The sequence below is a fragment of the Peromyscus californicus genome, unplaced genomic scaffold (assembly GCF_007827085.1).
Source record: "Peromyscus californicus insignis strain IS unplaced genomic scaffold, ASM782708v3 Scaffold_5__1_contigs__length_169319896, whole genome shotgun sequence".
In the NCBI taxonomy this organism is placed as follows: Eukaryota; Metazoa; Chordata; class Mammalia; order Rodentia; family Cricetidae; genus Peromyscus; species Peromyscus californicus.
In genome coordinates, this window is record NW_026294573.1 from 9,250,158 (window position 1) to 9,270,685 (window position 20,528).

Below are 20,528 nucleotides of genomic sequence, written 5' to 3' on the forward strand. Positions count from 1 at the left end.
CACAGCCCAGGCCAGGCCCCACTTCTGATGTCCTCTTGGGATGCACCATGGTCTGCTCAGGTAGAAGACACGTTCCTCATGTGTCTATGGTACCTGCCAATGATAAGGACCAGCTTTCAAAAACTCCAGTGGGAGAGGCTGGGGTCTCATTCTTAGGGGTATCAGTTCCCCCAAGAAGGAAGGACTTCAGGAACAGCTACCACATAGAGTCTGGGCAGAGTGTCCTCCCTGCAGAACAGTGTGGTGACAGAGGTAAGGACATCAACCGCTCCACTTTACCTAGGACTAGAAAGATCAACATCCTAGAATCCTGGGTTCCACATCAACTAGGGCAGTTGATTAGCCTTGATTGGATGCTCGAGTGGAGGCTGCTCAATACAGTCCTCCCTCAGGGGCTTGGAGAGTCTAGGGACCTCCAGAGCTAAATATGTCCTATGCAGGAGGAGGGACTTACAGTTGACTCCCCTGGATACCGCTCTGCCCTGACCCAAGCTTGCTGTGTGGTCTGCTGCATTCAGCTAGGTGTGAGTGTGTCCTCAAGTGGGTGCATACATGCCACCCAGGCAGGACAAGACATTACCTAGAGGCCTGGGGGGGCTAGCAGAGGCCTTGTAGCAGTAACTACACACCTTTTCCACGGAGACCTCTGTTTCTGTGGATCACAGATGGATTAGGGCAGAGTGGTATGACATGAGCCACATGACCTCACACGTCACACATGCTCAGCACCTTCCTTCTGAGAGACCCAGAGAATGAGTGTCACACCTAACACTTACTTCTCTTAGAAAAAGACGAGGTCCGGTGTGTTTTGGCCTGTTTCACAGGTGCAAGGGCGTGTAGCCTAGTGGTAGAACCACTCTCTTAGAACACGTAAAGCCCAGGGTCCCCTCTCTAGCACTGGAGGGGGAAAAAAACCCAGAAAACACAGGTGGGGAAACAGGAGGCCCATAGTCACTGCCAGACTTGTTCCTAAAAGCCAGGAGACAGACACAGTATGGAGCTTCCTTGCCAGAGGGGAAGCAGGCTTCCCTGAGGTGCTGTTCCACATGGCAATGTCGAGGGGAAATTACAAAGCTTGCATATCCCTGGGTATTGACTGTGTTATTCAGCCTGTGTCCCCGAAGGCCTCAGATCCCATTACAGTCCACTCGTCCCCTTGGACTCCTCCCTGGGCCCACCTACCGGGTAGTGGCTGATGCAAATGGCTGCTAAGACTTCACAGGAAAGCTTATTTTGCTGAAAGCCTCATCCCTCACAGCTCCTGAGAAGAGGGACTCTCCCTCGTCTTCAGGGAGGGCTGCCAGTGTGGGTCACTTTGGCTGGGTCCCTGGTGAAATGGACGTGAGCAGAGCAGAGCAGCCCAAAGCACTTGTGGAAGCAATCTAGACAAGCGCTGTTCTCCTAGGAGACAGGTCTTCGGGTTTGTGTTCGTCCAGGGTGCTTCTGCGAAGGCAGAGATGGGTGGTGGGGATGCATCCCCTGGCCCGCTCAGAGACCTCTTCATTCAGTGCGGTGTCCCACTGCTCCGGTTGCTGCAACTCAGTGTTACCTTGGGAACAGCAGAGAGCAAGGTGGCTGCTTTGCGGACATCTGTCCGATGGAGTGCGGCCCAGCTTGATCCCTGAGCTGGGTTTGCCCCTCTGCTTTGTGGGTTTGAGAGGACCTGAATTCTTTGCCAGATTTGACCATATTATGATTTAGGAGGTGGGAAGCATCCAGTATCTTTAGGGGAACTTGGGGGTACTTGGGGCATATCTACCCTGGCACCCTACGTCTATTCCACCCCAGAGAAGAAAGTTATGAAGCAGTCGGGCTGAGAATTCCTAGTCTGACAACCCAGGAGAGCATGCTCCAAGAGGGAGCCAGAACCACAGATGCTGTGACTGGACCAGAGTAGAGCAGAGAGGAGGGAGGACAGTAGGTGTCCTGTGTCCATTGATGTTCAAACTGACACCAGGAAATTCCAGGCCCTCCCGACTAACTTGCCCTCAGCTCCAGGCTGAGGCAGCAGGTGGGTTAAGCTGGAGGGCAGGAGAAGTGGGGTCATGCAGTGGGGTCATGACCCTCTTGATAAGAAGGGTCATTCTGGGGCTCCTTGGGAGTCTGCAGATGGTAACAGAAGGTAGCTCCTCCTTCAGGAAGCTGAGGCAGGACTAAGAGCCCCTGAGAAGGAGCCTGGATGTTTTCAGTTTCCAGGTCCCTTGGGGGCCCAGGGGCAGATTGAGACAGGCTCCTTGCAGGGGAGGTGTTAACAAACAGCAGGTGATTAAACATGACAAGCGGTGACATTTCTGTTCAGGGTTCTCAGTCCCGGCAAAGCCAAGAATGAAGCTATAAACCCTGACATTTTGTGTTATGCACTGAGAGGATTTTAATAGACCTCGCTCCCTCTTCACCACCCCCATGACATCCACTATCCCACCGAGTGAGAGAGAGTGAGCAGGCGGCCTGCCATTCCCTTTGGCCTGGCCTCGGGGGGCCTTCTGGGCCTCCCAACCCTCTGTACCTGCCGTTCCTGGCCAGACACTGCCCTCCACCTTCTTTGGCTTTGATCTTTCCTGCTGTCCCTCTGCAAACCCCCCTTGCCTCTCTCCATCCTTCCCTTTCTCACCTCCTTTTTTTGGGTCCTGATCTCACAGCCTGTCCCTTGGCTGCGGCTGTCCCAGTTGTCAGGGACAGCAGGTGGCTGTCCTTGTGCCCTCTGTGCTCCTAACATTTCCAGACAGACTTGAGAGCGGGTTAAGGGAGATTGTGGGGCTTGGTATGGGCTCTTCCCCCATCTTTTTTTTTTAAATCTCTTTTTCTCCTTTTTGGGACAAGGACAGAAGGCAGAGGAGAAAATTGCCCTGCACTGCAAACAGTTGCTGGGTTTCTTCAGAAAGGACTGGCCGGCAACAGTTGTTCCTCATACAGGGAAATACCGGAACAACTGGGGCCTTCTTTGTTCTCTGCAGGGTCCTGGGAAGGGCGTTTGGAGGTGAGCCTGGGGCTGAAGAGGGCAAGATACAGTGTCAGTTCAGTTCCATCCAGGGAGTCCCCACCCTGGCAAGCAGAGAAGGTTCCTAGAGCTTGGCAGGATCTGGTTCAGAAGTCAGGCCACACCCTGGGTCCCCGGCTCTGCCCTAGTGAACCTAAGGAGCACTTAGCTCTCTCTGCTCATTTCAGTAAATATTTATTGGGCCAGACGCTGGGCCGGACGGTCCTTCTGTCCCATGGATCTCTTGGTCTAGTGAGGTGGATGGATGAGTTGTTACTTTAGAAGAGCTACAAACAAGAGCAGGCCTCAGAGATGAGGACGGAGGAGAGGGATGATCTGGAGAGCTTCTCAGAAGTGATGTTATCACTAGGACCCCTGAGGGATGCCCAGAGTTGAAGGAGGTACCTCCGCCCAGGGCCCAGGGGTCAGTGTACTGAAGGCCTGGGGTAGAAGAGTACGCTGCCTCGCAGGTCACCTGGCGTGGAGGAGAATTTGGGCTGTGTCATTCTACAGTTGGTATCCTTTGATCTCTGGGACCCCGAACTTGCTTTTCTGTCTACCCTTCCACCTCTGCCCCCCTGGGCCAGGCATGGTGGTCTGGGTGAAACAGGAATGAGGCTCACCCCAGTGCAGCCGACAGAGAACAATAAGAAGTAGGCAAGTGGCCACAGACTGGGGCCACTGCAGCCTCTCCTACCCCGCACTCCCTGTGGTGAGTCACAGGAAAAGAGGCAAGAGAGAGGGTGCATGTGAGGGGCATTGGTGCAGCAGCACAGGGGCCAGGAGAGCGCCATGTCTCCTTGCCCCTTCATTTGCTGACAGCAGGGCTCAGCAAGGCCAGGTAAACTCCAGGAGCCTCCTGAACTCATGGCTGCTTCCACTCCGCTCTCTTGGGAGTTGTGAAGTACTTGGTGGGTCCTTGTTAGTCTCCAAGCTTCCTGAGACTTCAGACTATCCTCTAGGATCCTGAGGGCCAGAGTAGGCAGTACCAGTAGGAATTCAAGATGCAGCTGAGAAGCTCTGCAAGTGAGTAGGAGAAGGGTCGTAGAGAGCCGGAGCAGAGGGGAGCAAAGGTATGTACGGGCTACTGGGGTCCAAGTTCAGCTCCTCATCCACCAGTAGCTGGCCTCACACCCAGTGCTAGGTAGCCGCAGCCACGGGGCAGCTGTAGGACCTGTTGCCTGGAAGGATCTCATGCAACCAATGGACACTTTTTCTTTACAGAGTTGCCTTTGCCCAGGTGCCATGCTGAACACTCCCTACCAACACTTTGGTTCCCTGGGAGAGGTCAGGCTGGCTTCCTCCCCAAGAAGAGCATAGAGGGTATAAGGCAGACTTCGGATAGTAACTCCTCCCCACTCAGCCCTGCCCTTCTGACAAGCTTGGTCCAGGTCCCTGGATGCCACCTCTGTTGCTCACTTCCAGAGTCTAGCTGGAACTGTCTAGACCCTCGAAGGGTCTTCACTTGACTGCTGGGCTGGGGGTCATTGTGGAGAAAGGAGGGAGAGGAGTCCTAGAACCCAGACTTGGCCTACTGCCCCTGAAGGTCCAGAGCCAGGTTTTATTGTAATCCCTACATCCTGTTGCAGATCCTTAATCAGCTGGATCCCAGGTTGGGCTGGACCCTGTGGTGACACTCAGGGCTGTAGCATAGAAAACCTGAAGTGGAGTCTCCGGAGCTGGGGTTGGGCTATGAGGATAAGGCAGGTGGAGAGGAGGAGAGAGCCAGCCCAGCACAGGATGTGGACAGAGCCCAGACCCACCACCCACCGGCCAGGCTGGGGGTGGAGGAGCAGCTGTTGCAGACTGGGAACCATGGCTATGGGGGGCCACACTAGTCTGTGGGGGCTGCTGTGTCGCCTTGTGCCACTGAGACAGCTGGTCAGAGGAGGGAACCCTGGGTGATGTTGGTTCCAGGCTCTATACAGACTTGCTAAACTCCAAGACTTGGAATGTTCCTGCTCTGCTAAGCTCCTCGGTGGGCAGAGGGCCGGGGGTAGGGAGGCCCTGGCTTCTGTGAGCTTGGGTAGTCTGGGCCTGAAGCTCTGTTGTGAGGCAGCTGGGAGGGGGAAGACCCCAGAAGCAGAAACAGAGCTGCGGTGCAGAGCACTGTGTCAGCCTGGCTCCTTAGTTCAGGCTAGCCCTGATGCCGCTGTGTGGTGTCTGGGGAAGACCTAGGGGGTAGTGGGAAGGACACCCCACCTGAACCCTCAGTCTAAGGTGCCGTGGTAGAGAAGATGAAGGGACATGAAGAAGGCAGAGATAGCCAGAGAATGGAAGCCAGAGTGGGCTAGCTGGCAGCGGGTGGGCAGACTGATGTCTGTCCTGCCAGGGGCCCAGGCTGGCTCTGTAGACAGCCTCTTTTCTATATGGAAATGAAGAATTTAGGCTAATGGAGCTCAACCATCTCTAATTTTGCGATGGCAGGAGGATTTTGATTGAAAGTAATTAAGCAAGCTAGCTGTAAAATTAATTAAAGCAAAAGGGGGGGATTTTTTATTGGATTGGATAGCGATATAGCGTCTGTCAGGCGGGGGACGGATGGGGGTGACCTGAATCCTCTGCCCTCCCCCCTCCCACTCGGGACGTTTATGTCACTTTAATCTCCTTACAGCGGCTGCTGTGCATTTGTTTGAAATAATCAAGGAAATATGGTCAGAAATTGTCAGCTTTCAGATCTAATTTACCTGACGGCCCCTGCGCAAGCCGGCGAGGCCTGGGGAGTGAGCAAGCGTGAGCAGTGGGGGAGCTGAGTGGGCTCCAGGCACACTGGGCTCCTCTGCCCACACCCTAGGCCCCGGCACCCTCCGAGGGGGAGGGGAGCTACTGCTAGGTCCATGGACACCTCTTTGGGCTTTGCCCCTTTCTGGAACAGACACTCCTCCCCCTCACCCACCTGCTGCCTTATCCCTCCACTAACCAGCTTTAGGGTTTAGGGAATATAGGATTAGGGAGGTGATTGTAATTCTTTATTCCAGATGGCTGACAACTGCTAAACCCCTCCACCAGGGCCACAGTTTTAAAAATACTCCTAAATTAGTCCCCTCATGTCCTCCTCACTATTGGCCTCAGTAAAGGATTGGAGGCAGTAGGCTTCAGAGATGGTGAGGGAGCACTGTGGACCATCACAAGCTGCCTCTCTCGACCCCTTCTGGGGCCATGCTCACTGCCCAGGGCCTGTCTACCCCAGGCCCTTTCTCTAATTCCAGGATAGTTCTTGCCCTTCTTCCCTTCCACAGCACAGCCCAAAGGACTGTGGGAGCTTGGTCCCTGCAACAGGAAGGCCCCTCCCACTACCACAGCCTCTCAGTTTCCAGTGGATAAACCAGAACAGAGCTAGGCTCTGCTCATGCTGCTCTTGATGGGGTGCTGGACTTCCAAGCCCTGTGCTCTGTACCCCAGAAGCTCTGCTTAAAGCTGTTGGGGTTCTTGGAGGGGTGGAGCAGTATGTGGCCTGAATCCTTCCCAGCAGGGATCCCCTGTGGGGACCAAGGAAAGACTGTGGAACAGTCAGTTTCCAAGGTTATGGAAGGTTCCCCTTTAAACAGAAAAGGGTCTGGTGGTCTTCAGGGAATGAGAGAGCTCAGAATTGGAACCAGGTCCCCTGCTCTGTCTGGTCCTGGGCAGTGAGTGACCCTGGCTTTCACCAAGTCCTCCTAGGCCTCAGCCCCTTTGTAGTTCTGAAGTCTGGCGCAGGTCTAAGACAGCCTCCATCTTGGTAGCTGTTCTCTAGGTTGGGAGGACACATGGGGCCGGGATGTAGGCTTCCCCTACTCCCCCAGAACTCCTTGTACAGCCTCAAATCCTTGCCTGTGCCCCCAGGACAGAAAGCAGGTTCAGGGCTCTAGAAACAGTTCCATCAGAAGGGTCTGCCCCACCTGCCCTCTCTGATGCCACCCGACACCTCTGCCTTGTCCTCCCCCCGACACCCTCCCCCCGTTTCCCTACCCTGGGGCATGCCTCCCACCTCCAGCACATCCTGGGGCAGGGTGACTCAGGCTGCCTCCTCCGGCAGTCAGGGAGCCTGAGCGCCTTCTCAGCTCAACTGCCAATGGAGCACGGCAGCTGGAGGCTGGGGAAGCATCACCTGCCCCCTTGGAGCTCCCTCTGCTCCAGCCTCCACTCTCCCCCATTATGAGTCACTGGAGGGGGGGCAGTGAAGCCCAATGAGCTCTACACAGAAAGAGGGGAAGAAAAGCTGTTGGTTTAGGACCCCGCAGGTCCTAGGGCACAGTTGTACGTGCCTGACATGGGAATGGCTCTGAGGTCTTTGGAGCCCCACAGTCCCCTTCTGCCTGGGCCCACAAGATCTAGCCAGAGACAGAGCCCTTGCCTTTTGTGTCCATCTGCTTCCCAGGACCCAGATCTCATGAGATAGAGGTTAGAATGAGTCTGGCCTCCACCTAGCTTCTTACCTGAACACATGGCTCATAGCTACTCCATGGCTCATAGCTACTTGTCCTTTTGATGTGGAGGGACCAGCCCAGGGACCTGCAGAGGAGGCTGGGAGGGCCTCTGGCCTTAGGCTAGGGCTCATTTCTGAGCTGGATGTTGGTCTGGGCAATGACAGGCTCCCAAATAGAGGAAGACTCTTGGGGAAAGCCTAGTCAGGCTGGCGCTCTGAGGCAACGGCAGAGGCAGAGAAGCACGGGGGGGGGGGGGAGGCCTCCTTACGGTCTCCTGGTGTCCTGGAGACCACTCTGTGCCTGCGTGGGGATGAGGATGCTGTACTGAAAATCCACTTTTAAAGTAAATTCTGTATGGCGAGGAGAGAACTTGGATTCTACAGTGGCCCTCCTTGAAGAGGAAGGGCAGTGATGGGCAGTGGCAGACAGGCAGCAAGATAGGCTGTGGGCACTGGGATGGGAAGATGGGAGGATAGCCTGGGGTGAACACATGCTGTCCCTCAACAGGACCTATAGCAGTGAGGGTACAGGAAGTCTGGGCAAGGGAAGAAGTGGGAGGGAGCTTAGGTTTAGAAGCCAAGGACTAGCTCAGCTGTATTTCGACGCCTGTCACCTGGCCACCCTGGATTCCAGCTTTCTCCTCTGACCCCCAAGGCTTCGAGGAAAAAGCACCGAGGTACTGGCCTCATCTCCCTGGTACCTCTCCCTGTCTGGGCTCACTGTGACTCTGCCTTCCCCTACAGTTGTAGATCTGAGCCTTGTGTGGAACTTGTGGCAGGGAGAAAAGGCGAGAAAAAGGATGATAGCAAGAGGCCCAGTAGCTCCAGGATGATCTGGTTTTCTCAAGGCCCCTGCAGATATTGGGCTTGAAGACTTTGCATTGGGGGTCTGCCTGACCTAGCTTTCTGGGTACTTTCTTGCTTTAGGTGGGGCTTGGTCCAAGTTACGGTAGCTGGTCTCTTTCCCCCAGAGCAGACTGAGGAAGGTTTTCCCCACAGTCCTTACTCATGCGTTTAGGAGAGTTCTCAGGGTGCCCTGACACAGGGGCTAGAAGGGGAGTAAGAAAGGGGCCTGCCTGAGTGGGAGAAAAGCCCAGAGTGGCAGGGGTCCAGTTCCAGGAATCATTAACTTTAGGGTCTCCTAGTGCCAGGGACCTCAAGCCTCCCCCAGCTAGGTCCCTGCTGGAGTTGGCTAGATGTGACCAGGCACTGGGATCCCGGAAGTACCAAGGGCCAGGCAGGGCTGGGCCGTCAACCCCCTGACCTTACAGAAGCCCCTCCCTCTAAGTTCTCTGCTGTGTCCTACTTCCTTCCTGTACCCGTGTGCCCATCCTATTACACTAGACCATCATCCTTTCCAGTCTGGCCTCAGTTTCTCACCCGTCAGGCCTCGAGTCTCCCTGGCCCACTCTGGCCCGTCCTCCGTCCCCCCGGCTTCCCAGTCACATTTTGCTTGCCAGCGCAGGGCACTGAAAACTGCTGGCACCGCCAAAAACCCTGTGTGCGCTATGACTCCCCAAACATCCCTTTATTTTTATTGTTCTGTTAATTACTGTTTAAACTTTAATAAGTCACTTCGTCAGGAGGGGGGACCTGCCGTGAGCTTTTCTGTGCAAACATGGGCCGGGAGTGACTCGGGTGTAATATAACCCTTTATGCGATGTGGGAATGTTTAGATTGTAACAGAAACTTGTTATTTTAATGACAGTTGGGGGGATCTGAGCACAGAAAAGGAGAGAGGTGGGCGCTCCCCTACATCCCACTAAGGGCTTGGAGTGTCCAGGCCTCTCTAGACCAGCTCACTCGCTGCCCCAGAAGAGGGTCCAGAGAGCCGTGAGGCTCTGGTGGGCTACCCACTGAGCAGTTACTGATGGAACTGGGCAGGCAGACTCACTCGGGGTGCCTTCAGAAGGAGCCTGGCACTTTGGGGCGGGAGGGCCTGGGCAGGTGAGTCACAAAGAGGAAGTCCAGCTTGGGCAGATGGGGTGGAGGAGGTCCTGGCAGTCACTGGGTCTCTGGGCAGAGGCCGGCAGGGCCATGCGAGGTTGATCTCTGTACTCAGCTTCCTCCGAGGCTGCAGAGAAGGAGACTCTCTGGTCAGCCTTGAGCGCAACAGAAGTGGCACCATGTGCTCATCACCTGTCCTAGACAGTCATTCCTTAAACACACTGTATTACAGATGTGGACACTGGGGCCCAGGACAGAGGAGAGATGCGTAAGTGGCAACCACTTAAGAGGAGCGAAGTATCTGCTTGGGTTGCTTTCTTTGGAAACTGACGAAGCCCTAATGCTGCTTCTCATCTCAGGAGGCGGCATGTACCAGGAGGGCGGGGCTGGAGGCACTAAGGCCCTCTTCTGGGGTCAGAGATGGCCCTCACCAACGAGTGGGAAAACTTGGGCAGGACTCACCCCCAGATCCCTCCTCCCGTCATGGGCAACTAGGAGATGAGACCAGGGCCACCCTGAATTCTGGTGATGGGGACCACCTGCCATCTTCCTCAGAAATCTTGCTTTCCTTCAACTTGGAGGCCTAGAGTGAGGAGGAGAGCAGCTGCTGCCCGGGTTCCCATAGAGTCACTTCCTGAGGAGACTCCAGGACGCCTCAGGACAGATTTCCCTGCTCACTTTCTTTGATCCATGTGTCTGTCCATCTCTGCATGCTGCATTACTGTCTTTAGAGCAGTAGGAATGATCTGGAGCTCACCGTCAAGGACCTGCTCTTGACTGGTGTTGATGAAGGGGCTTCAGGGAAGGGTAAATTAAGGGGGCAGCTGCTGTCCAAGGCAAGACTAGCAGGGTCCAGTCCAGCTGAGGAGGTAGACCTTTGCATACTGCGCTCACTGGTCTAGCTCTGACTGCCTCTCATGGAAGGCACATAGGGTGTGAGGGGTGGGGGGACCGGCTCTGCCCTGCTCCCTACCTCCTGCTGGGCAGGGCAGAGCCGGAGGTTCAGGTCCCGGGTGCCCTCAGGCTAAATGGACAGCCCCCAGATGGTGGCCACGGCATGGACCACGAATCGCTGAGGTTTTCCTTTTCCGAGCAGTGCGTTTCCCTAAATTGTCTTTGACTTCGTGCATGGGTAATGAAAGTTTATGCCCTTGTTAGAAGGACAGGCGGCCGGTTCCAGTTAGAACTGGGGCTGTCTCCCTGCCAGCCTCCTCAGCCCCCTCCCCAGCAGGAGAGCTCTGTGTGTGTGTGTGTGTGTGTGTGTGTGTGTGTTTGCACATACACACTCACACGAAAAGCCCCTCCCTCCCTGGTGAATAAGAAGGCTGTTAGGGGAAGGGAGAGGGGACGAAAAAAAAAAGAAAAAAAATTTCCATATTTGTGTAAGTTGCTTTAAAAGCATTTTATCATGTCATAAAAAAGGGAAAGTACTCTCAGAAATTGATCCTCTCTGCCAGCCCATTGGACAGAAGGACGTTGGGATGTTAATGGCCATCCTGCTCCAGGGTGGCTTATTAAAAAATTTATACATAAATGCTTAAAATTGCATAAATTATTTAAAAAAAACCAACAAAGTAAGCAATTTGAATTCCCTCTTTTCCACCCCTTCTCTTGGTCCCCGCTTCCCCGGCCCCTCCTCAGGGCCCTCCTGGTCCCCAGGCTCCTGTTCCCTCCTCGGGGTGTTGCCCCTGTTCGCTCCACTTCCCGCCACACCCCAGACACAGTCTGCCCTACCTTCCTTAGGGGTTTCCCTGCCTCACCCACAAATTAATGAAACATCCAGCCCACCACCAAACACTCACATGCACGCGCGCTAATAAAAACACCACTAATAATGCCCCAAATCGCGAAATTAAATATTAAGGCCAAAGGAGGCGGACGAGGAGCGGGGCTGCTGCCGCCGCCACCGTCGCTGAAGTTGGAGCTGATGAGTGTGTCTCTCACAGGCGTGGAATGTCACCCACACATCCTGGAGACTGGAGTGGGGAGTTTTATGATGGTTTTTCATTGATTTGTTTCCCCAGCGCAGCTGCCGACCTCTATTGAGGGACAAACATAATCAGCACTGACGCAAATTAGATGGTTATTCGTTTTGAAAATTGACAGAAAAACAATAAAAAAGATGAAATGCTCCCAAATCAATAGATATAATGAAATTCAAATAATCCGAGAGATGAGGTCTCCATGGCAACTGATAATGTGGAAAAGAAAACAATTTAATAAAGGACAGACACACTTTGAAAACAGATTGGGCCCGGGGAGGGGGGCGGGCTGGCGGGCGGAGGACTGGAGCGCGGGCTGGCGAGTGAAGGATCACTGTCCGTCCCAAGGACACCCGCCATAATTAAGCGAGGCTTTCGGCCCCAGAAAGTGCAGATTCAGGTTTTAATACACAAAATTATTTCAGGAGCAGTGAATCGGAAAGTCGTTTGTAATGACCTTCCTGAGAGGCCCGGGCGCGGGGCATGTTGGAGGCTGGGCGGCCAGGCCGGCTGAGTTATGGCATATTTGTGTTTTTATAGTGCAGAGGGGAGGGGGTGGTGGTAGGGAGGGGGGGGAGAAGGTTAAACAGTATTTACAGCTCAGTTGTTTTCAGAGAGGAAGAGAAATAGAGTTCATGGAGAGATGCAGCGGGCAGGCAGGCGGGTGAGCCAGGGAGGCCTCGGGCTGCAGGGAGGGGAGATGGGCCCGGTGGGTCTCCCCCTTAGGCTGCCTGACCTGTGTCTGCTTCCCAACCATAGAGGATACTCAGAGCTGCCACCCTGCTCCAGTGCCTGGTATGGCTCAGCTAGTAGTGTCTTCTAGCTCTGGGGCCTCACGGAGGATGCATGGCAGCCTAGGTGCAGGCTACATGGATGCCCAGCTGTACCTCCTCAGTAAAGGGGTGGGGCATTGCTGCAGCTGCTACCAGAAGGTCACCCTGCTGGGTCTCACAGTCTTCCTTTCTTTGCATGGTGCCATGCTCGTTCATTTAGATGATTCTTTCCTCTGAAGCCCAGTGCTGGGGCTCAGTGGGTAAGAACCCAGATGAGCATGTGAGAACCACATAGCCTTCTCTTTGACTTTGCCAAGTGCCTGCCCTGAGCTCAGGCTCATCGCATTTGCAGAGCTCAGGGCCACAGAAGGGAAAGGGACCAAGCTGATCCTTGCCTGCAGCAGGAATTAAGAAGTCACCCCTGGGGGGCCTGGTATCCCCTCACATCGTCTGCCCTCTGGCATCTGGAACTGTGTCTGTGTCCTATTACCGTGCCCACAGAGCACTTCCAGAACCTGGGCCACTCTCTGGACCCACGTGTGTACACAATGTGAATACACAACCATAGAGATTTGCGCACATCTAAGTGTAAACGTGTGTGTGTGTGTGTGTGTGTATGTGTGTGTGTGTGTGTGTGTGTGTGTGTGTGTGTGTGTGTGCGCGCGCGCGTGTGGCTCCACACACACAAGCAGGCAGGCACAAGTCAATGTGTATTTGCTCAGTATGTGTTTTAAATCTCCCCTGGGTGGCAACTCTCTCTTTTCTCCCCTTCCTGTTTGGCTGTGACCTGGGGGAGATTGATAGCCAGCCTGTGCGGTGGATGCTAACAGTTCCCCTGATTTATAGAGTTACTTACGCTAAGTGAGGCCACTTAGACGCGTCTGGATAGTAAACCTTTTAACTGAACTAAAAAAAAAAAATCATAATAAATAAATAAACAAAGGGGGGCAAGCTAGGGCCCAGTGGCCAAGCCCCGCCCACTCCCCAGCCTGGAGGGCTAAGAACCCCAGGGTAGCAGCAACCGTTCCCTCCTCCCCGAAACACTCAGAAGCCCTTGTGTTCCCAGCCAAGGTTGGGATCAGGCCCAAGAAGGGACATCCCTCTCCTAGGGGACAGTTGTTGGCCAGGAGAGCTATTCGTATGGAGACAGGCAGAGCAGTGGCAGAGGAGGGAAGTGAGGGGCCGGTGTCCAGCCATCTTCCCTTGTTCACAGGCTCTCAGGTCACGCCTGTGTTTTTTGCCACAGTCGTGGCTCTCGTAATCACTCTTGAAATTTGTTCCCGCATCTGTGCTGAACAAGCCACTATGTAGGAGCCGGGGCAATACAGGAAGTGAACTGCCTGTCGCATTGTCACAACATAGCCTCCCATTTCAGTCCAGGCGCTGGCCTGCAGACGGTGCTCTGAAGTGGTGCTGAGGCAAAGGCACAACGCTATCAGATTGGGGCTTGTGGTCTGTGGAGTTTGAGCTCTTCCTGGGTAGCCAGGGTAGAAACTCCAACAGTACACCACCTCTGAGACTCTGGACAGCTGTTCAGAAGGCTGTGGGAGGCCTGTGCAGGGTTTACGCCTGTGGCCTTGGACATCTGAGCCTGGAGGGAGTCGTGCTCTAGTGCTGACTGGGTGACAGAAAGCAATTAGCAGCCTCCTTGCGTCTGCTGCCTCATCTGGAAATGGGGACATCACAACCGACATGGTGGGATATGAGGGGATCACCAAGGCCTGCGCCAGAGCGTATTCCCCGGCGTAGACAAGGTGCTCGGAGGGTGTCACCTGCTACATGACTCTAGATACTGTGGGCTAAGACAGTCACCGGAGTGGCCCAGCAGTGCCCATGGCCCCTGAGCTGCTTCTGGCCAAATGCAGGCAAGGCCCCCCACACCCCCACCCCGGGGGACTGGCTGCTGGCCCCTGCCTCCCAACCTCCTGATATACAGCGGGCATTAGGCCGCCCAAAGGGGATACTGCATCCTTAGGAAGAAATATGTCCTCATTTTTCTTAAACACCGTTTCCACTGAGTGAAATGTTTAGAAGGGACGCTCAGGGAGAACTTTATTTCCTACCAGGGAGTTCAGAGCCACCAAGCAGAGCCCATAAAGCACCGGGGCCCGGTGGCTGACAGGCAGCCTGGCCATGAAATACATTACTCATGGGGGTTGGAGGCAGGGGGCTGCCAGGCCTGCCCAGCCCCATGGGACTGCCCCCACCCCAGCAGGATCAGCAACTCCAAGACCCAGGGCCATAAGGCAGTAGGCATCAAGCCTCTCTTACTGTACTCAGGCTGTCTGGCTGGACCAGATGAGGAGGGAGCAGTTATTCTAGCTACCTTTGGTTTTCACCTCATGGTCAGGGAGGCTGGGGCACATGGGGCCCAGGTGCAGCCCTCTGAGCCCCCCCCTTCTCACCAAAGCTGGCAGGAGCCCTGGCCTTCCCAGCCTTCGGAGGGAATGATGAGATTCATGCCATATCGGGCCCTTCTCCCGAGGCCCTCCCTTCATTCGATTTCTGAAGCTGGCTGATTTGAATATTTATAAATATCAGTAAATTATTTATTGTAGCAATCTGCTGCACCATTTTATCCATCGCAGTTAACACTTTAGGGGGCTCCAAGTTATGGGAACAGGAAGTGAGGTTGAAGAGGAGACAGCGTAGGAGACCAAGAAACTCCTGTAGGGAAGCCTGGGCCGTTTCAAGCCCCAGCCTCAGTGGCTCTTGGGAGCATGTGCTCATGCTCTGGGGTGTCTACAGCTCCAGGATCAGCTTCCTTCTCTGACAAATGAGATCATCATGGCGTCTGTTCACCGTCCTTAAGGGCTTCAGTGAGTCTCCGCTTGAGTGGTAGACAATTGTGCCTCTCTTTACCCAGCCCTGGCGGGTTCTCCTTTTCTCTTGGATGCCTGCTGAGGGGGGAGGGGCTTGTTGAGTTTCAAGCCCTCATAAGGAGAGTTGGAACCCAGGGAGCTTAGAGATGGCAACCTCAAGCCTCCTGTCTGTCCTTTCCTCCTACTTTCCTGAGCCAAATGGGTTTTCCCTGCCTTAGGATCTTGATTGAGATGCGACATCACACCTGCCTGTTGCCCCTTTTGGGCAACATCTTTTCCCAGTCCATGCTTGCCAGGTCCTGTGCTTGGCACAGACAGACTTCATCTTGCACTTCTACAGTGCTTCTCCAGGGAGAAATCTGGCCCAGGCTTGGAGCTCACAACGGGCAGAGCCAGGCTGTGCACTCAGGACTCTGACCCCAAGGCCAGGCCGTAACCTATACTGTGCACTTCCTAGTGATTAACCTGCTGGTGCAGAGCTACTGGGATCAGCCACAGGCTGCCAGGAGTTGGATGGACTCTTCCAGGTCCTCCTCGCCTGCACTCTCCGCTACCCACCTTCACTGCCACTCCTAAGTCTGCCCGCCTCTGGGCAAGCAGAGCAGGAGCCCCCTGCGCTTCCCACCCTCCAGCCCAAGCCTGCCTCCGGGGCAGTATTGTTCCCAGAGGAAGTGTCCAGTGTAAATAGAACAGCGGGCAGGCTAGTGGCGGGAAGGAGATGAAAGGGGCAGTGAGTGACAGGACCGGGGACGGATGGCTTCCTTCCATTGAGGCCTGGCCATGGCGTTTATATTTTAGGGAAGAAAGTCAGAGGAATGTTTACATGGGCAGGAGTCTGGGGTCAGACCAGTGGAGGGGGCAGTGTTAATCTGTAGGTTCCTTGATGGAGGGGCTGGTTGAAGGTTCATGGGGACCGGAAGGCAGGCAGGCAGCTCAGCTCTCAGCCTCGTACAGAAACCCCTTCCTGCAGCCGCAATCTCGCACGCGCGCACGTTTGCGGGCACACATGACTGCAAGCCTTGCCTTTGCCCGGGCCTCTCTGTCCCTGTGTCCTGGGCCCAGATCTTCTGCTTCTCCACCTCCACCCTTGGGACCATCAGTAGAGTCAGGGGGAGGGCAACATCTGGAAGGCAGGTGGTCTGGGGCAGAGCAGCAGCTGGAGGGCAGGTGTAGAGGGAGTTGGCTAGAGCAAAGGGGCCCGGGGCTGGGGGTGGGCCCTGAGTGCGCAGCTGCATCGCAGCTGGTGGGGGCCCAGGCAGAGACTCGGCATGGAGCCGAGATAGAGAGAGGGTGGGTGTGCTGGGTGGGCCGAAGTTCAGGGAGGCTCCAGGATGGGTGGAGACCCAAGGAGGGGGTGTTGCCAGCAGCAAGTGCAGCCCCGAGAGCCTGTGCTTCCCTCTTCCTTGGGATAAATATTTATAGATTCATTTGCCGTCTGCCATACACACTTGGCTGCTTACCTCCTGGTAAAAATAGTGCAGGCTCCTCCACTCCGCCTGCCTCTTCCCATCCAAGACGGGGGACAAAGGGGCCCAGGTGAGGCCTGCTACCCTGCTGAAAGTAATGTGTTACCCTAGAGCCTGGTGGTCTGCACACAGGCTCAGTGGGATGGGGTGTGACCATGAGCCCTGTCACTGAGTGTCAAAGAGGATCCACACGTGGGTGCTCTGGGTTTGTGTTGGACAGCACAGACCTGGTGCTGTGGACAAACATGAATAGAACGGGCATTGGCTTGGGCAGGGGCCAAAGGCCCCGAAACCATGACCCCTGAGCTAGGAATATGGGGACAAGACTGAGCAGGCCTTTCTGTAGCAGTGGAATAGGCTGGTATAACCCCGTCCCTTCGGGGACAAGAGCATACATATCAGCAGCTTGTGACAAGGCAGGGATCCGGGTTCACTGAGAACTGTGTATTTGAAGGGTGGTTGATCTGCAGGAACAAGTCCAAACAGTTATCTTTGTGTGGCGTGAGGTCTCTCGGCAGACACGGATGTAGCCACAGGTAGGCTCTCGGGGTACAGCTTTTCATGGTATTTGATCATCATCCGTCACAGCCCTGAGCAGAGCCCCTCACCCTGACCCATACGGGACATGCCAGTTTCCCTGGAAAGAGCTATGGAATCCCTAGATGCAGAGGTATTGTGAACAGAGACCTTCCATGTGGCCGCTGGCCTGTGTCTGGCCACACCACAAGGTCTGACACAGAGTAGGACCTCACCAAATGCATGGTGGACAGCTGACAGGTTGATATATGGGATGGAGATGTGTATGTGTGTCTGCCCTTGCTAGTCTTCCCGGCCAGGGTGCCCGAGACCCTGGGAGGCCTGACGAGGGCAGAGGACAGACTCAGCAGTGCGAGGGGATGGCCGCTACTCTAGCAGCTTCTCTAGCCTTTCCGGCTGCTCAGTGGCTGCCGTCAGAGATTAAGCCCAGGACCTGTGGCTTCAGCTGGTCCCTCACTGAAGTCCCAACACGTCCTCTGGGTTTGGAAGTAGATTTCCAGGGCTGTGAGAACTAAAGGGAAGAAGGAGGTCCTAAGACAAGAAGGGTGGCCGGAGCAGGGCTCTGAGGAGCTGGGTTCGGGTAGCCCTCACTGAGGTCTGTGGGAAGGAAGCAACCATAGGAAATGGCCAGACTTCATGTGGGGTGGGGATGCGAAAAGCAGAGGAGACTGATGGGGGAGGCCTGGGAGGGCTCCCGAGTGGCCAAGGAGAAGAGCCCTGCCATTCAGTGGGCAGAAGTGGGAACTAGAGATGGGGGCAGAGCCAGAGACCTGATCTGGCAGAAGACCTGCCAGAGAACGAGGTGCTCAGGGAGGGGAGGTGCCAGCCGAGAGCTGCTGGGTCGGTAAGGCGGGAGGTTGGCACAGGTTGGAAGCTGGCTGCGGCCGACTCTTCCCCAGGGACCCGTGGTGAGGTGGAACATTCAGAAGTAGAGCCAAGCTGCCAGCAGCACAGCATTGCCTTACTGCATACCAACCCTTCACCTGCCCGTGCCTTCATTTCCTGTGTCAAAGGACATGCCCCCTCACAGAGGGGCTACTTCGGGCCAGGCAAGCCTAGGAAATTGTTTCGGGAACCAGGCACAGGAATTCTTGTGTTCGAAAAGCCATTCCTTCCTTTATCTTGAACCACCTTGCTCATGTCGGGTGCTGTGTGCAGTTGTGAGGGTAGAGAACTTGTGAGTCCAGCCCTGGAGCACCCGCCCAGGCTCATACAGGAGATAGGCACAGGCCCGGTGGTCCCAGGCAGTTTGACAGAACTGTGGTCTGTCGGGGGGATGGAGAACTGCTTTGAGGGTGGCTGTGTTTGGTGTGCAGGCCTCTCACCTCCGTGCCCCTCCATCCCTGCAGCTGAAGGCACCCGGTGCACCGACCCACCTGCGGGCAAGCCTCCAATGGCAGCCAAGCGCAAAGGCGGCCTGAAGCTCAACGCCATCTGTGCCAAGCTGAGCCGACAGGTGGTCGTGGAGAAGGGAGCAGAGGCTAGCTCCCAAGCTGAAGGTAGCCCACTACGTCCCCGGGACAAAGAGCGCAGTGGCCCTGAGTCTGGAGTGACCCGGGCTCCCCGAAGTGAAGAAGACAAGAGGCGGGCAGTGATCGAGAAATGGGTCAATGGGGAATATAGCGAAGAGCCTGCACCCCCACCAGTGTTGGGGCGCATTGCCCGTGAGGGCCTGGAGCTGCCCCCAGAGGGCGTCTACATGGTCCAGCCACAGGGCTGCAGCGATGAAGAAGACCATGCAGAAGAGCCCTCAAAGGATAGCAGTATACTGGAGGAGAAGGACTCAGATGGCACGGCTTCAAAAGAGGACAGTGGCCCCAGTGCCAAGCAGGCTTCAGGTGTGTGTCTGGCCGTGGGGGAAGGGAGGGGGAAGGCTGGAAGAGGGCCCAGTTCCCTGGAGAGGCCCAGCAGGCAAAGGTGGTATATCCAGGGAATTCTTTCTAATTCCTCCAAATACTGGTACCTTATCCAACCTAGCAAGAATAGGAGAGATGGGGTGGGGGAGAGACGGAACTGGAGAGATGGGGTGGGGGAGAGACAGGACAGAACTGGAGAGATGGGGTAGGGGAGAGACAGAACTGGAGAGATGGGGTGGGGACAGGCAGGACAGAACTGGCAGCTTCTTGAATATGAGCAGGCCTTGGGGAGCTGCTAGCAGCGGGGCTTTGAGAGGATGGGGGCAGGTGGACATGTGCACAGATAGACTGGATAGATGAATGAGCGGATGGTGGGTGCACCAGTGACTGTACAAGCCTGCAGAGGGATGAGCCTGTTTGGGGCCGTGCTACCTGGCCATGGCATGGGGCTCGTGTCAGCAGTAGCATGAACAGCATGAGTTCTCAGCTCCAAGTGCTCTCTTGGTAGCTTAATGAGATGTCTAGAAAGGGCTTTGTGCCCCCACCCCACCCTGTCTCTTTCCCTCTGTCCCATCCTGCCCCCTGAAGCAGGGTTTCTCAGAGCCACGAGCCTGGCTCAGCCCAGCCAGCAGATCCCCTCAACATGCAGCTGCCCTGGACATGCTCCTCTGGCCGACCTGTTTCCCACAAGATGGCAGAGGCCTGGTTTCATCAGTGTCTCCTTGTCCTTAGGACACAGCCGCCTTCCCTGTTTCTGCTCCAGGGGAGGGCTGGCCTGGCATTTCAGACAGGAGAGGGGTCTCCTCTTGGATTGGAGCCCTGGGAAATGGGGCCTTGGCTCTAGTCCCCAGACCCTTCCTAGGCTTATTCCTGGAGCCCTGCACCTCCCCTGCCTGCTCCCCTGCCCCTTCCCCCTGCAGTGAGGGGCGCATCTCCTCCCTGTGCGGGGAGCCCTGCGCAGCCACATAATTATGCATATAAGATATAAACAGAGCTGTTTAATTATCCTTCGCCACATCAGTGACAGAGTAATTAACAAACATTGCAAGATCAATGAGGAAAAGTGTGACCTTCAGTTTCCTCTGATAGGAAAAGCCCTTGCTGGTGCCAGACACAAGGTGATTGTGCTGGGCCTGAGGAGAGGAGAGGGATAGCACAGGGCTGCTGTCCCTCAACACCCTCATCCCACACCCAGCTCCACCCATGGCCAGGGCCACCAGGTAGTCTCCTCCGGCCTTCTTCCCCTCCTCCCAGGAGCAGGGTGTGGACTGTTGTGACTGCCGCCCCAGGCCTCGAGCCTGGACCCCTCTCAGCCCTGAGCACTGCGTCTTTAGCCCCAGCCTCATCTGCCCACCATGGGCTTGGCTCCCCAGGACTTTGGCTGTCTGTGGGACCCCTGCTGGCCCCCTCCCTGTTCAATGCTGCCTGCCCTTCAGAGCCTTCTGTTTCTCTGCCATATATAGTGAGGCCTCAGCTGCCTCTAGCTATTTTTAGCCCCTTTCCCTGGTCCCTGAACCACTTCATCCAGCAATCAGAGCCCACTCCCAGGCCAGCCCCCAACCTGTGTGTCTGGAGCTCAGGCTTGTGCTGACCCATCAGCTTGCCAAGGCAATTGTCTCTAAGCTCCTTGAGTTACTCTGGGTGTCAGAGGAAGGTCTGACTGTCCTCTTCTGTGCCTAGTGGGGTCCCACTGCCCCCCATGATGGTTCAGAGCCCCTTCTTCCCCTGGGCTTTGTTTCCTGCTAGGGTACACTGCTCCACAT

General features: G+C 55.5%; 1 protein-coding gene across 4 annotated transcripts in view; it reads left to right on the forward strand.

Moving 5' to 3' along the window:
• Positions 1–20,528, forward strand: part of Casz1 (castor zinc finger 1) — a 146,724-nt gene that overhangs the window by 103,916 nt on the left and 22,280 nt on the right. For all 4 annotated transcript variants that reach the window (XM_052717353.1, XM_052717354.1, XM_052717352.1 and 1 more), the window contains one exon: positions 18,259–18,747. In XM_052717353.1, the coding sequence (XP_052573313.1) occupies positions 18,259–18,747 (489 nt within the window). The remainder of the gene's footprint in view (positions 1–18,258; positions 18,748–20,528) is intronic.